The sequence below is a fragment of the Drosophila montana genome, unplaced genomic scaffold, assembly GCF_035044405.1.
Source record: "Drosophila montana isolate Dmon_TW-CO22-7 unplaced genomic scaffold, ASM3504440v1 contig_2178_1, whole genome shotgun sequence".
NCBI lineage: Eukaryota > Metazoa > Arthropoda > Insecta > Diptera > Drosophilidae > Drosophila > Drosophila montana.
Window position 1 is genome coordinate 1,852,875 of NW_026997075.1, and position 16,194 is coordinate 1,869,068.

Sequence of the window (16,194 nt, forward strand, 5' to 3'; positions counted from 1 at the left end):
ATTTATTTAAAAGGAAACAGAAAACCAAAATACCCTGATTTACCCATTTTCAACAGGGTATGAAATGCTTAAAACAAAAAAAATATATGGAAAAAGGCTAGAAAAATACCGTTAGCATTGCATGCAGTGAAAATCCGAATTCATGTTGAAATAAAGCCACAGACAAGCAGCCAACAACAACTGCCCATATGAAAGGCGGCTCGTGCTGGGTAGGTGGCAGTTGGTGGGCCCCGGGGGGCGCGGCTTGGAGCCATGCATGCGGCCATAGACAGTGGGAGGGTCGGAGGCTCGCTGGATTGGTCGGTTTTGCTCGGCTATCTGACAGGCAACATGGCTAGAACAAAATTTATGCCAGCTGCCAGCTGCTTACATTATTATCGACTTTTATCGAGACGACATTTGACTGGTCAACGGCAGCTAACAATAACAATAACAACAACCGACAACAACAACAATAGCTACAAATTTGAGCCCAGCCACTGAAGCACTGAATGTAATTGAGCCGCGCAACGAGTGGCGGCACGAGCGGTGCCGCACAACAATTCAGTGCTTCGATGTGCCAGCTGTGATATGACAAAAATATTTGCTGCTTTAAGAATTTTGCATTTGATGTGCTGCATGCAACGTTTTGGTATGTTGCAAGCAAGCATGCAACATGTGGGGCAGCGTCAACCAATAGACCAATAGGAAGCAAGATATACTGTAATTAATAGTTATACAGAGAATAGCAAGAATATCATAGATTCCTTCAATCAATTTCTAGTCCTTACTTTTCGGCGGCTTGTAAGTGAGAATTTCAGCTAGTGCAATATTTTAGTATGCGAAAAGTGAGCTGCTTTCCGAAGTACACGTTTTTAAGCATCAACAATATTGTGTAATTATCTTGGATCTGCAAGCGAACTGCCGCTTTGAACGCACTTTCAATTTCCGGGATTTTTTTGAAGGGTCAGAAATGGCTGAAGAGCCTCCGAAAATGTTGGAGCTTTCGCTTGCTTCTCAACACATTTTGCTGTCGTCATCAACCCACACATTTCGCCACTTAACAATGACGGGGCAAACAAAGAAGAGCTGCTTGCTTAGACGACGAGCCACTCGATGCTGAAGTCGATCTTCGAGTGGAAGCCCGCTAGCTTGAGGGGCCCATCGAAGAGCCGTCAAGCAGACGTTAGTTCGCCTGCCGGAAGATGCATTTCGTTTTTGCTGTCTATTCATCTCACTGATCTCTCCCTCTCTCTCTTTCTTCTCTTGCAGCTGAGTTTCCAGAGGAAGACACCGACATGCTGATGGAACCGAATGACTTTACGCCCATAACTGTGCTGCGATCCCATGAGCAGCAGCACTTCCATATGCCGCCCACAACACAGCTGCAGCAGCAGCAGCAGCCACATCATCGGGCAGTTGCTGCCACGCCCGCTCAGAGTCGCCACTTTCAGGCAGCTTTGCAGCCAGTGTCGGCCGCGGTGCCAGTGCAGCAGGAACAGTTCCGTCCCATTGCCAATCCGAACACACAGCTGATCTCGCGGGCCGATGTAACGCCCGGTCCCGGTGCGGACTCGCACAGCCAGGCGGCGCAGAACTTCTATCCGCCTTTCTACCATGAGGCGCCGCCATTGGGCCACTCGCGTCCCTATTTCGCCGGTCCCGCTGGTCCCGTTGGCGACAACTCGCCGCTGCAACTGCCGCTCTTGCCGCCAGCCCAGCAGCAGCAGCAGCGCGGCTTTGATGCAGCCATTCTGGGCAGCGGTGATTTTGGTGTGCTGCGTGGCGGCACCTTCTATCCGGAGGAGGAGATGCCCTACCATCCAGAGGACAACAGTGACTACATCTATGGCGATGCCAACAATGGCCATGGTCGTCCCAGCGAGGCGTTCATCCAGAAATATACATATCCCGAGGAGCAGTTCGCCAACTTCCGTGACTTTGCTGACATTAATACGCCCGCAGATTCGGCCTTCTCACAGTTTGTGGTCGTCTATGCGGCCAAGAATGCGACCAAGCCGAGCACCCATCCACATCCGAAGAACATATTTGAGCAGCTGGAGCTTCTAGATCGCGAGAAGGCGCTCGAGGAGGCGGCGCTCAAGAAGCAACAGCCCAGCAAATCCAAATCCAAGCTATCCAAAACGAAGCTCCAAAAGAAGTATAAGAAAAAGACAATTAGCAAGGATCTGGAGCTGGAGCCGCTGCTGGCACTGAGCTAAGCGCCAGGTTGGGCCCACATCCAGCTGGGAGCGAGTTTTAGCTGCGAAATTTAATGGTTTTTTTTATATATTTATTTTGAGCAAAGATAAAATTCCAACTTTAGATACCTTTTCGCCGGACTCTCACACAAATTTGCACACTTGCCCCGCGCGCACGCCTGCTGCAAGCCCCTCCCTCTCCACGCCCCTGCCACCCGTCCCCCTTCACAACACTTATGGTTTACAATAGTTCCGTTAGTTGTGTGTACTTATTATTATTATTATTATTTTAAACATTATTATAGCTATTATTATTGTAATTTTTTTGTATCTGTTTACTTGTCTCACAATTCGTGTTACATAATTGTTAATTGTACTTAATTATAGCCCGTAGCCTATTCGTATTTGTATTTGTATTCGTATTTGTATTTTTATGTGTTTAATCGTATTTTATGATGCGTATCGATTACTTAATTATTTTTTGTTTAATTAAACATAATTGTACTTGTATTTGTATTGTGTGTGTACATAAAATGAGAAACCAGCTCTTAATTGTAATTTTAATAATAAAGATTAAAAACAAAATATCAAATCGCGTACAATTATTTAACCAAGTGATACAACAATAATAATTGATTCATTCGGGTTGAATTTTAAGTGTTTGACATAGGAAGAATATCAAACTATTTGGAAACAATAAAGTTCGTGGGATAGAACATATGATGGAAATGCGATATACTTAACGATTGTTAAAAAAAAACCTATTCAAACAAAATCTGGACAAAAATGTGCCCAACAAATTTTCAACAAATGTTTTTATAGTCAGAACAAAAAAAGTTGGAAATGTCAGACTGTTTAATTTATTTTTAAAATGAAATAAACAGGCATTTAAATTAGAAGGAACTTTTTCTGCAGATTATAATTAAACAATGTTGATGTGCATCAATTCTTATTGACATAATAAAAGTAGCATATTATTTAATAAAATTATTTTTCCCATGAAGCTAAGGGAAATCGTGTTATAACGATTGAAAAATAAATAAAATAAATAAGTGAGAATAGCTGAAGAACAATAAAAAATATGTAAGAGATTTTCCCAAGAAAGTTTAATTTTGTGCGCGAAGCGTATTTAGCAGCGTGGTAAAAGAACCTGCTGTGCGAAAAATCTACAAATACAAAGCAGATTTGATAATAGCTCAGCAATTACTGGCAAGGCCACTCACTCACCCACACCAATAAAGGCCGACCGAGCACAAAGAAGTAGGCGCCCAGTTGCGTCTCCTTCTGGGCACGCTGCAGCGGCAGCAGCAGCAGTCGGCGCTGCCGTGGCGTCAATTGATGCCAGGGCACAAGCTGATAGAGTCGATGGGCAAACTGTTCACCCTCATGACGCACCTGCTCAGCGCCGAAGCCATAAATGCACAGCTGTGTGCTGACCACCAGCGAGAAGAAGCCGAGAAAGGCAAAGTTCTGGTTGGTGTGCGGCATTATGTACTGACAGATCACGGAGCAGTAGAGCACGCAGATTAAGAGCACCTCCACGCAGGCAATGTCCCGAAAGGCCACATCGAAGCGAGCCACCAGCTCCAACAGTTGGGCATGTTGTCTAAAAAGCTGTGCCAGACAACGCTCCAGCTTCCGGTTAGCTGGAGCCTGCAGCAGATCGTGCTGCAGCTTCAACACGAGGCGACGATAGTTCGCCGTCAGGCCAAAGACGAACCAGCCGTAGAGCGTGTCCACGCCGGTAGTGGAGCAGCAGAAGAAGGTCAACACAAGCACCATCAAACAGCAGTCCAGCAAATAGATGGCCGGCTGCGTGACGTCATAGGGCAACCTAGGAAAGATTGAGATAGATCGAGGTGATCGGCAAGTGCCCAACAGCGAGATATACAACTAAGGGCGACTGTCTGCGGTAGCTAGGTAAATAAGATAGCCGCGAGCCCAAGAAGGATGCAGAGCTTAAGCGGAGCATTGAAGTTTTTCACACCATATACAATTCAACAATAATAAATAAATAATTAAGTAAATTGGAATAAGATTTTAGCTAATCGGAACTTAACTGTTGGCTAAAACTATGCCTAAAAAGTGGATAGCCTTCTGACCAAGACTATGCCTATAATAATGGGTAATATATATTTCCATATATTCTGGGAAAAATAAAGTACACATATGGATTATACTTAGAGTTGGCAGAAATGGACTATATAACAGGAATAAGGCAAATTCAGTAATAATAAATAAATTCAAATAAGCATTTAGCTGATCTTGGTTTAACTTTACGCTAGGTAATAAAAAGTCCCATATTTTCTGAAAAAAATAGAGACCACATATGGATAACATTTGAGCTACATATTTTCTAATATCTAGGCAAGAATAGAGTATATTTTATGAGATATTTAAAACCGTATTATTAGGCGAATTCAATAAAATTAAATAAATAATAAAAATAAATTAGAATAAGAATTAAGCTAATCGCAGTTTAACTTTTGGCTGAAAATGTGTCTAAAATGTTGGGAAATTTTAATTCCCATATTATGTGGGAAAATTAGATTATATATGAGTTCAAATTTGGACTACATTTTGGGCCACGCATTTCTAGGCAGAATTCGACAATACTTTAGGCTTATTGTAAGTCAATAATAAGTCATAATTTGACTATTTAAAGATTAAATATTAACTAAGTTATTTAGTGTCTGAAGCCTCTAAAATCTAGCCCAACCTTCTTTTAACTTAAATAAAGCCAAATCTATATAGCATTTCAAGATCAACAACAACAGCCAATGTTAATATAGACAGGTCCAACCGCCTACCTACAGGTCCAACCGCCTACCTATTTTTCCTCAGCTCTGAATCTTCATGAAATAATTATTATATTACTTTCAAATTTCATAGGATCAGTTCGCTATATAGAGCAGCTAAAGCAAGTTTCACTCGTAGGCACACTCATGAATTAGCGTCTTCTTAGCAAAGATCTGTACAGATGGAAGTTTTAACAGCTTTAAAGCAACCCGACTTTAACGCTTCTCCTGACTTATATAGTTATTGCGCTTCTGTGATGGTCACTTACGCAACACGAAACGAGCTGACGGGCACAAACTGGCCAGTTCGATAGTAATGCAGTGCGGTTGACGCGAGCGGCATCAGCAGAAAGGAGACGCTGGTGCCGGCACACAGTAGGAAATATATGGCCGAGCAGAGCTGGCCGCGACGATTCTGCAATTGCCAAATGCGTAGCTCAGCTGCGTTGGCGGTGGAGCGGCGAAAGGACGCCTGCAGGGCGACAATGAGAGACACCAGCTCTGGGCACTTGCACACAAAGATGGTCATCTTCAGCAGCGAGGAGATCATCTGGACACCGTGCATCAGCGCCTCCGAGCAGAGCACAATATCGCTGCGATGCAGCACGATGTAGGCGCAAACGGTGCACAGCTCAAAGCTGGTGGCAAGCACCATGACGATATAGGTGAGCGGCGAACGTAGCACTTGGCGATCTGGTTGTAGCTCCAGGCCCATGCGGGCAAAGGTGAAGCGTTGCGTCCACAAATCAGTTAAACAGGCCTCCAGCAGCTTAGACATCCCGATGCCAACTGAAGCGGAACTGGCCGCAAGCAGCTGGGAATACAGACGGTTACTTTTTGTTGCATCCACGACAAACATAATATGGGGGTGTGGACGCTTTAAATTAGTTTTCGAGTGTGTCGCCTAATTGGCCTTATACATAAAATGTTAATTTGTCGGTCTTCATTAGAGCAGCAGTTGACACAAGCCCACAAAACTTGGCTAAGTAAAACTTTATGGCAAATGATTTAATTATACGCCCGGGGTGCGGGTCCAAGTCCACACCTACTGACAAGACAAGCAGGCACCTGTTTGGCACAGTGGGCCAATATCGCTGTTAGCCGAATACAATTTTGCAAATGCTCTGCGACTTTCAACCAAATACGTTTGGGTTATGTGAGTTCTCCGTTGCCAGCTGCCAATGCGGCTAATAAAATTATGCCAATTACAATGTAAAATATGGATATACAAGGAAAACTCTTCGTGATCAAACAGAGTAATTTAAATCCGCCCAAGAGAATTTGACGCATAGTGGAGAGGAAATCGTTATGGCCTGGATCATAATGATCTGAGCTACCGTGTCCGCTCAAGAGGGATAGCATCCTAATAGGAGTGTCCGTTGTGAGAGCCTTATTGTATATACTCAGCCTAACAGCAGAAATACTCTTCAAATTTGAGCTTCAAACCAATTTTGAAGTTTATATCTTATTGAGCTCGAAAATGTTGCCAAATGCCAAAAAATTAAATATTATCAATTATAAATAGTAAAAAAAAAGTAGCATCTAAGCAAGTTTAACGCAAAGAAGCCAACAATTATAGGCGAATAATATACCTTCATCGTGTCGCTGATAATATAGGAAATATTTGTAATCCGATTAGGCTTTTAGTTTTAAGATTTGCTATTTGTTGTTTTCAATGTATTTATTTTTATTACTATATGAATGTTGTTACTGTTGATTAGCAACTTTTATCAGAGTGAATATCGGAGGGTTCATAGTTTAACAATAGCTTTTGGTTTTAAGTAGCTTTGTTTCATCTTGTTAAGACCGGACTAGGTTATATTTTTTTTGCCTGAGGATCTGCTTGCTGACACTAAAGCCATCGAACGATTAGATCTGTTGGGCAGATGCAAATTTAATGTGTAATATTTTTATTAATTTTTTGATTATGTTCCTTTTTAAGCCATGCGCTTTGCGCATTATTTGCATAATGCTTGAATTTCTCTTGCACCACTGTGGACAACTGCAAGATTCGTTAGTCAAACAGGCGTGCGACTTAATGGCTTACAACAGCTTGGCCAAAAGTAACAGCAACTGTAACTGCAACTGTAACTGGAACTGTGACTGCTACTGCTTTTGCTGCTGTCTCAGTCATGGTCATTGTCCGCTAGCGGTTCTTATTACATGTGGGCCTGCTTTTTATATATATATTTATTTTTTGTGGGTTATTTTTTTATTGTATCTATCGACAGTCGCAGAATTCCCGACTTGGTGTCCGACTTTGGCATATGTTTTGACATTTGGAGGCTGGCACTTAATTTACGGCCTCACCTTTTTCTATGCACACATACACACGTTTATTTATATACATTTATGTACAGACTGCTCGAGTGTCAGGCCCAGGCCCAGACCCAGACCCAGACTTAAACTCAGACTCAGGCACACATTTACAAAGTGGTGTGGCCTATGGGCGAGGAGGGGGGCAATCAAGCACACACTAGTTGCGTACTATGCGAGTATTTATAGATCGCGATAAGCTTGGCTTTCCCGTCAACGCTGTAGTTGGGTGTGCGCATGCGATCAGTTTTGTGGCTTTGTGATTTTAATTAACCAACTGCCAGTTGGAAACTAATTAAAAGTCTTGCTAAGCTTGCATTGTACAGAAATTCAATTACTCGCATTGCCGCCCATTTTGTCGTGGGAAAACATCAAACTCGTTCCAATACCAATTTAAATCGGACCGTACCCAAAACTCGACCAGAGGTCAATGCTGCGTATACTTAATATACGAACATCTGGATATAACCCATACGACACGTGCACACTGGCTCTTGAAACCGGCGCGGGCCTTTATAAATATGTCCAATACATTCTAATTAGCCAGATTGTTAATGAACTAGGTGCGCATTTGATAAACAGCCAATCACCTGAAAGACGACTTTTTAATGGGGCTTTTCATCATAATTAGTTCAACATGAGAACAGTTCCGTTCGAGCTGCAGCCTGAATTTAACTAGTTGTCATTGTGCTTGTTATTATTATTATTATTATTATTGTTGTCTTTAATAGCTTATTGATTGCTGGCTTTTAAACCAGCATTTTTCGTGGCATTTTTTTCTGCTGCGGTTCGATTTGTATCAATTTGTTGCAGCCAATTTCAATCGATATCACTTACAGCTGAAGTATTTTGTTTTTTATTTTTTTGGCATTTACAACAAATTTGTCGTCAAATAAATGCTTTGTTTTAGACTCGTGCACAAGCAAGCTGTTTTGTATTGACGTCTCGAGCGTTTAAGAACTGTTCTCAAGTGCTCGTTTCCTATTAACTTAATTGCACTTAATCTTGGTCTTGGATTGGCATCTGTTTGGGCTGTACGCCCGACCCTCCTCCGACTCCCCTCGCTCTGAATTTACCAAAATATAGTTGGTATACTCTGTTTTTAGTGGAACGAAGAGCATATTAGGACTTGGGCAATGATCCTTGAAATATCTAGCAAACTGTTTATGCAATTTAAAATAGAACCCCGAAGTATTCGGATATATATGCCACACCCAATCCCCCACTCCCGCCTACACAGCTACAACTGCACTGTGAACGTTCAATTGCCTCGAGTTTGTTTCACGCCAAAGTTCTTACTCGTATTTTTTTAATGTGATTTGTTTCATTGGTTTTTGTTTTTGGCAGCTCTTGAAAAACCGTTTTGCATGTTACCTTGTGGCGAGCATTTGTCAACGCGCCTTGCTAAGCCAAAAATAACAAATTTTTTGTGGCATAGGGTTGTCGGGTTGTCTGTTACTTGTTGTTCGCCAGTTTGGTAACAACTCAACAGAACGCGCAACTCGAACACCCACTCGGCAGTCAGCTGCATGAAAATTCGCGCTGTTGGCTAATAAACTTCAACAGCAAAAGCTCAGCTTTAGGCCAAGCGCAACTGAAATTCAATCACACACAGACAGAGACACAAGCACAAACATAGACAAAGGCTATATAATAATGCGCAGTTACAGCAACAGCTGACAAGCACTTTGGGCAAGCTCCAAAAAAAAGGTTTACATGCTTCACACACACACACACACGCGCGCGCACACACACACATATGTACACCCCTTGGTGTGCTTTTGCTTTTGGTTATTTGCCTTTCGTGCCGTTGAAAACTTTATTAATATCCAAATCGTGCGCTTAATTGAAATTTATTGTTAATGAAAACAAAATTATGGCAAGAAACTATGGCCACTTGACACGAAAGAACCAAGATCGGCCAAAGAAAACGAAACTCTTTGCCAGTTACAAGCAGCCAAAGAGTCAACAAGGTAAAAAGGCAGCCCACCAAATAGTGCAGATTTTGTCGCCCACATGGAACCAGACCGAAACCAAAAACCGAATCAGAAACTTACAACAGATACAGTCGACCCCAAAGTAAGTATAAACAGCATTTGAGTCACGGTCCCCGGTGCGGCCAAGGGCCTCCGTTGGCTGGCTCGGTTGGCATTAATTTGGCATTTAAACGCTCATTAAGGCGACAGGCCCGACATCATGAGTGACAGAATCTGTGGGTGGATATCTAACTGGACTCCATACTGCTGCTCGTATATCTTTGTTGTACTCGCAGTATACTATATATAAAGAAAAAAAACGTGTTGACAGTCAACTCCATTTGAATGTTCTGCGGTTAATAGCTATTGAGACACGCTGAAAATTTGGCTAATTATTTTTGTGATTACCGCCATTAACTGCCTCAACTGCAGCATTTACTTTGTATCTGCTGGTCTCCTAAGTATGTCATGCATCATTAGCTGGTTCGCACTGCAAAATATATCAATATCATACGCACGCATTTCAAGTCTTTGACAGGAATTCACAATCTAAGTTGTTGCCAGAACAGAATTCATTACTCAAAATTCACCAAGTTCTTGTGTTTTAAATAAGTTTCGAAGGTCAATTTAATAATGGCACGTGAATTCCTTTAAATAGCTTGTTAATAATATTGTTATTAATTATTTTCATAAAATATATATATTATACATAATATATAAGACGAAGGTTTATTTGTATATCTGCCTGTTAAGGTATGTTCCTGTCAAAGTTAACAGCAACTCTTCACATTTTCAATTGTTTTTTTTTTTGTTCTCAGTTCTGTTTATGGCGATCAAAACCCAATAATTTTGATAGGAATATCGAACTACCTTCTGAAATATCAACTAACTCTTAGCTTCACATTAATGTGAAAAGGCGAGGATCTCAATTTCACATTTCATCAAAATAATTATGTCAATTATCTCATTTGAAAGCCTTAATGTAAATAAACATTCCCCCTACTAGATATTTAGTTGCAGCTGCAAGACCTCCCAGTTGGCTGTGCAGTGAGCTCCGGATCGCTTCTCCATGTTTTAACTGGCAGTAAATAAAGCTTCTTAGAGGCATTTGGCGCACTGATATCAACAGCTTAAAAATGTAAATGCGAGAGGTGCTGCTCTCAGGTAAATATTGAAATGTCTCAACGAGCGAGGCTCAAGGCGACTTTGTTGGCAGCGGCTTCTGTTTGTTTAGGCGCCTCCAAGCTGCTTTTATTTTGTCTTAGCTGGTTTTTGTTTTTGATTTTTTGTATTTATCTTCGTATTTAAGCCTTTCACAGTCGCAGTAGACATTGTGATGGGCTACCCTGGCAGCAGACATATTTAACATAGCCCACAGTTTGTTGCCAACTAATGCAAATAAATTGTGAACAATCACTTGCTGGCAAAACAAAAACACGCCGAATTGTCAGCGTGCTCATCATCCCGAATCGTTGACGTAGTCACAGTTTAAGTCGGCAACGTCTTCGTCTCGGTCGTCATCGTCATAGTCAATCCACAATCGTCATCCCCATCATTGTCATCGTGGGCTCAGCGAAGCAAGATTTGTGCTGTGCATTTGAACAACGCTTAACAAATGATTGCTGTGACATTATTACCCAACAAGAACAACAACAATGACTACAAAATCAACTAACTAATTGTAAACGAACTGCAGACACCCTTTTGTAAGCACAAGCACTAGTCAAGTAAAAAAGAAATTGTTGGTTCGATTCACGGTTTTCGACTTGATGTGTTATATATTTCTTAAAATGTACATAACAATAATTCAATATTAATGTACAATTATACGTTGTACTGAAAATATCGCAAGCCGTATGCAGCTTGTGTCTAAGATGTGGCCTGAATTTATTCTTTACACAAAATTGCCAGTTACTAAATATGTGTAATTAAATCAAATAGTTGGAGCCCAAGTTATTTATGCAGTTATTTTTATTTATTTTTTTTTTAAGTATAACTTATTATTTATTTATAATTTATTTATTATATATTTTTTATTTGTTTATAAGTGTTTATTATTTATTATTATCTAATTTTTTGTATTATTTAATTTGTATTGTTCATCATTCATTATTCCCTACTCATTATTCATTATGCATTATTTATTATATATTATTAATTGTTTATAATTTATTATTTATAATTTATTATTTGTTATTTTAATATGCAGAAGAGATTTTCTCGAAACTGTTTTTTACTTTGAACAGAACCTTTTTTTTTTGGCTAACTTATGTTGCAATATATATAATTTGAAATTCCGGGTTCGAATCGGTTCGATGTAAATATGGCTTCATGATAAACAAAAATATTTGATTGGGAAAATATCTTAAATCGGAAGGTCCAACGATATTTTTAGTTCGTGATAACCAAAATTATAAAAAAAGACACATTACATTGGTAACTTTCAATTGGTAGCTGAAAGATAAAGAAGCTAAGGCAAGTGCATGTAGCTTATTTAGAGGGTATGTGAAGCTGTTTAAAGTGTTGTTGTCGATTTGCTATTGCTGGGCTACCGTTCGCTGTTTGCGGCTGTTGTTGTTTCTGTTGCTGATGCTGTTCTCGTTTAACTTTTGCATGTTTCCTCTTTGCCAACTGTCAATGTTATACTGGAAACTTGAAAATTTCAGCAACAACAACAATAAAAAACTAGCAAATTCAAATGTTGTTGCCGTTGTTGTTGTAGTTCGTTGTTCGTTGTTCCTTTTGCTGCTGCTGTTTGCGTTGTTTGCGTTTGTCGCTTTGTAAATGATTTTAATGCCAAGCATAAACAATTATTTTCAATTGCAACACATTCTTATTGTTATTTTTACAAAGGCAATGGCCGCCATTTGTTGTTGTTACTGCTTCTTTGCTTTAGTTGCAATTGGAATTGTACATTTATCTGTATTTGTTTTTCGAACGTTTTCTGCCATCGATTGCAGATGCCGCAGATGCAACAGATGTTCAGTAGATAAACTCGCGCTCACAAGCTGCCAGCTCGGCCGTTGCGCACAATTAGCGCAGAACTGCAGCAATGGCAACTACTCGGATTCAGGCCTAGTATTGATAAACTGTCAGTCACTCAATCACTCAGTCTGCGCTAGAGTTAGAGACAGAGCGCGTGGCATGCCAAAGTTCGTGGCCCAAGTCTTTTGTTTTTGATTGAAAGTGCTTAGCCAGCTGAATATTTTTTTTTCTGCTTAACTGTTTGTACTGGCTGCCTCTGCCGTGTTAATTATGCAACCGCTGTGCCAAAGACCAAATGCGGCTGTGTCAGCGCTCAGAGTGCCACATGCCACACGCATGCAGAAAACGCTTTTTATGACAGGTCATGCAGCTCCCTAACAACTGCAGGAACTTGAGCAAATGCTATAAATATGCGCATGAATATGAATATCAATATGAATATGTATAATACTCGTAACGGACGACACAAAGGCAATCGCCCGCAGTGCAGCGATCGGACCAGCAAGTACAAAGAATACCCCTGCTGCAGCAACAGCAGCAACAACAATGCTGACAGGCAGCCAGCTCTTGCTTTGATTGAGAGCATGCTACAAGTGACAGCAGACCAACTCGTGTTTGTGTTTGTGTTTGTCAAGTCGAATTCTGCATATACTCTATAATTGTTTGCGCTTCAAGCCCTATCAGTATGTTTAAACAAAGCCAGAGAAGTGTATGCTGCACATTTTATAACCTTGTAGATGGTATTATAAGTTTCTCATGAAATGTGTAACGCATAGAAGAAAATATCTCTGAGCCTATAAAGTATATATTTTCTTTATCAGCATTAACGGCTGAGTTGATATAGCCATGTCCGTTTGTCCGTCCGTCTGTCTGTCTGTTTATATGCGAACTAATCTCTCAGTTGTAAAGTTGTCGTCTTGAAACTTTACATAGTTTCGACTTTTTGTCGCAGGCAGTACATATGTCGGAAACGCCGGAAATGCCGAATCGGACTATGATATCATATAGCTGCCAAGGGAACGATCGCTCGAAAAGTAGGTTCTTGTATGAACAACTTTTTTGTCGAACGAAATATGAGTTTTTGTATGTCAAAATATTCTATTTTACAAAATATTTTTAACAAACTCAGCATTTACGAGCTTCACTATTTTAAAATATTTGGAAAACCAGAAGCCAAATGGGTACAAGGGTATTTAATCTTCGGGTACCGATGATATCCTTATTTTCTCGTTTCATATTGAAATCAAACAACAAAATCTTAATAAAATCAAATTCCATACTACAGTAAAAATAATCAGCAACATAATAAAATTTGCTCTGTGTATATTCTTTTATGTTAATACCCTCTGCTCAAGTGTTAAGTTCTAAGAAATAGATGCCAAATACATATTCATATATATGTATAGTCTATGTATATATATATATATATATATACACACGTATCTTCATGGAGTTGTCTACTTGGGATATAATGCAAACAACATTTTGCTTGGCTCTGCATAGGAAATTCAGGCGGCGCTCATTGTTTGCAATGGCCGCAGCTGATAATGATGACGATGGCGATGATGCTGTTGATTATGATGATTACTCATGTCAATTATTATATAAGACTATTGCACGGTCCATCGCTGTTGCCGTTGCTGCCGCTGCCGCAGCAGCTGTCGGCATCGGCACACAGCGAAAGCCTCAAAGAGATTCAGCAACAACAATAACAACGACAACAACAGCAGGAGCAGCAGCAAAACGTAAACGACGGCAGCAAAATGCAATTGATTTTGTTGTATAATTTCTACAGCTTTATCTGTCGGCAGCTGCAGTCAATTTATTGAAGATGCGCGGTGCTTTATTGCTGCCAGTTGCAAAAGTGCAGAGTCCAGACACAAAGCTGTGAGTGCCGAGCGTCAAGTATGGAGAGTCAAGATTCGAGTTGTTTAACGAGCTAAAAGCAGCGGCACACACACACACATACACAAGCACACACTAGCACACACTTTGACACATCAGCTTCTCGGGGGTTTCGCAAACGAAAGACTTAAGACACGAACTTTTTTTTTTTTTTTTAAATGAACCGCGGCGGCAAAAATAAATTTATAGGGCGCGCTCGTGTCATAAAATTTATCAACCATGATCTAAATTACAATGTGAGCTTGCAGTTTTTCTCTTTCTTCATGCATACAATTACGCGTTGGTACTTATATATATATAAATACATATATATATATGTATATTGCATATATTTGCACATTGTTGGGATTTTGCGCTTGTTATTTATTGTTGACTGGCAAAGGACTTGCCGTGAATAAAGCAAACAATAAATATGTCTGCTTGTCTGTCAGCTGTGGCAATGAATTGCTTTAATCAGTTGTCACTTCATGACCAGCATACTCTGCCCGACAAACAGCAGCAGCAGCAGCAGCAGCTCGTCGGGGTTCGAGTGACAGCTCAGTCATGGTCAGCTTAACAGGCGCTACCCACATCCTGTTCTAAGTGCGTCTTCTTGGAATTGCACAGCACTTAATTTCTTTTCCCTTTGTCTTAACTCAAATTTGCCTTACATTTTTCTTATTTTCCAATTTAAATATTTCTCTTATGGTAATAACTTTACCCACAACTTAAGACATGCACTTTCTTTTTCATTATATTTAAATAAAAGGACAAGGCACAGCACGTCAGCTGTCAATTTAAAATAGAAACTTTCAGGCTTAGTGAGAGTTTTCAGCTAGAGCGAAAGTGAAATTGTCTGGATGATGTTGTTGGCGGCGTTGTATGTGCCGCATGAGGCATGCAAATTGAAAAACTACAAAAAAAGAAAATACTCGTAAATGTTGACAATTTTGCATAGTACCCAAAATAACAACAACTGGCAACAACAACAACAACAACACAAGCAATGACAATAACAACAACAACTTCACGATTTGCTGTGGAGCAGGAAACATTTTATGCGACTGCAAATGCAAGCTGGGACTGAAGCGGCGCAACGCGGTGCGGCACTGAACGAAGCTGAGCCGATTGCAACGTTAACCGGCCATGAAAGAGGAAATCAATGTTGCTGAGAAAAGCCGCACGACGGCCAAAAAAAGAAAAGTCGCACGCTTTTACTGGAAAGCGAAAACAATTTCACTTGCCGGCCACTCAATTGCGTTAGTTATGAGTGCAACAAGCAGCAGCCGCAGCAGCAACAAGCCAGAGACAACGAAGCAGCGACAACATAATCATGCCAATTGACAAAATGTGTCAACCCAAATAACAACAACAGCAACAACAACACCAATAGAGACGAGAAGGAAAGCGACTGTGTTGCACTTAACTGCATTGCAATGCCCCAAACAAATTTCCTGTTGGCCAAAAACGCGTAAGCTGCCCCTCATACTGCTGCCGTCGCAGTTGTTGTTGCTGCTGCTGCGGCTGCGGCTGCTGCTGCCGGTTAGCAATTTTTCACAATTTGCAATTATTGAATTTCTTCGATGACATCAGCGAGACTTCCTGTCATTTGATTTCGTTTCGCTAATGCGCTATTAATTTGCATTTGCAATATGTCGCAGCAGCAGTTGCTGCCGCTAATTAGTTATTGCTGATGTTGCTGCTGTTACAACACGATAATGTTGCAGTTGCTGCTGTTGTTGCTGTTGATGTGCAAGCCAGTTGGAATAAACGGCGCTTGACTTACACAACTTTCGATTTGGGGTTTAGTGTGTGTTAAGTAGAAGTTTTAAAGTTATGTTGCTGAAATTTGAAAGGCAATCTGAAGGGTTGGCGTTTTATGCATATCTATGCTCATCATAAAGGATATGTTTTGTTGACGAAGCTAACGCAGAGTATTCCAAATACAAAAAAAAAACATATAATAGGTGGCTCGTTTCACGGTTTGAACCAGCTGCCTGGCTTGAGGTTTGGTTTGTTTGGCTAACTTTTCGCAACCTTAAGCACAGACTTTTC

General features: G+C 40.6%; 2 protein-coding genes across 2 annotated transcripts in view; one reads left to right on the forward strand and one right to left on the reverse strand.

Annotated features, from left to right (window-relative positions):
- The window catches only part of LOC135427432 (uncharacterized), a 28,874-nt gene extending 26,305 nt beyond the window's left edge, over positions 1–2,569 (forward strand). The window contains exon 2 of the mRNA XM_064680952.1: positions 1,252–2,569. Within this exon, the coding sequence (XP_064537022.1) occupies positions 1,252–2,201 (950 nt within the window). The 3' untranslated portion in view covers positions 2,202–2,569. The remainder of the gene's footprint in view (positions 1–1,251) is intronic.
- A 717-nt stretch (positions 2,570–3,286) lies between these two features.
- Positions 3,287–5,756, reverse strand: Or1a (Odorant receptor 1a). Its single transcript, XM_064681079.1, has 3 exons — positions 5,248–5,756; positions 3,408–4,014; positions 3,287–3,346 (listed from the first exon to the last, which is right to left on the reverse strand). Exons 1-3 carry the CDS (start codon positions 5,754–5,756, stop codon positions 3,287–3,289), a joined length of 1,176 nt encoding a protein of 391 aa, XP_064537149.1.
- Positions 5,757–16,194: the final 10,438 nt, after the last annotated feature.

Bases quoted from the DNA above. Each gene is read 5' to 3' on its own strand.
- Or1a (XM_064681079.1), bottom strand. From the start codon at position 5,756: ATGTCTAAGCTGCTGGAGGCCTGTTTAACTGATTTGTGGACGCAACGC. The intron at 4,015-5,247 runs GTAAGTGACCAT...AATCTTTCCTAG, and splicing joins GTCAGCTCGTTTCGTGTTGC to GTTGCCCTATGACGTCACGC. The intron at 3,347-3,407 runs GTGAGTGAGTGG...TTGTATTTGTAG, and splicing joins GTCGGCCTTTATTGGTGTGG to ATTTTTCGCACAGCAGGTTC.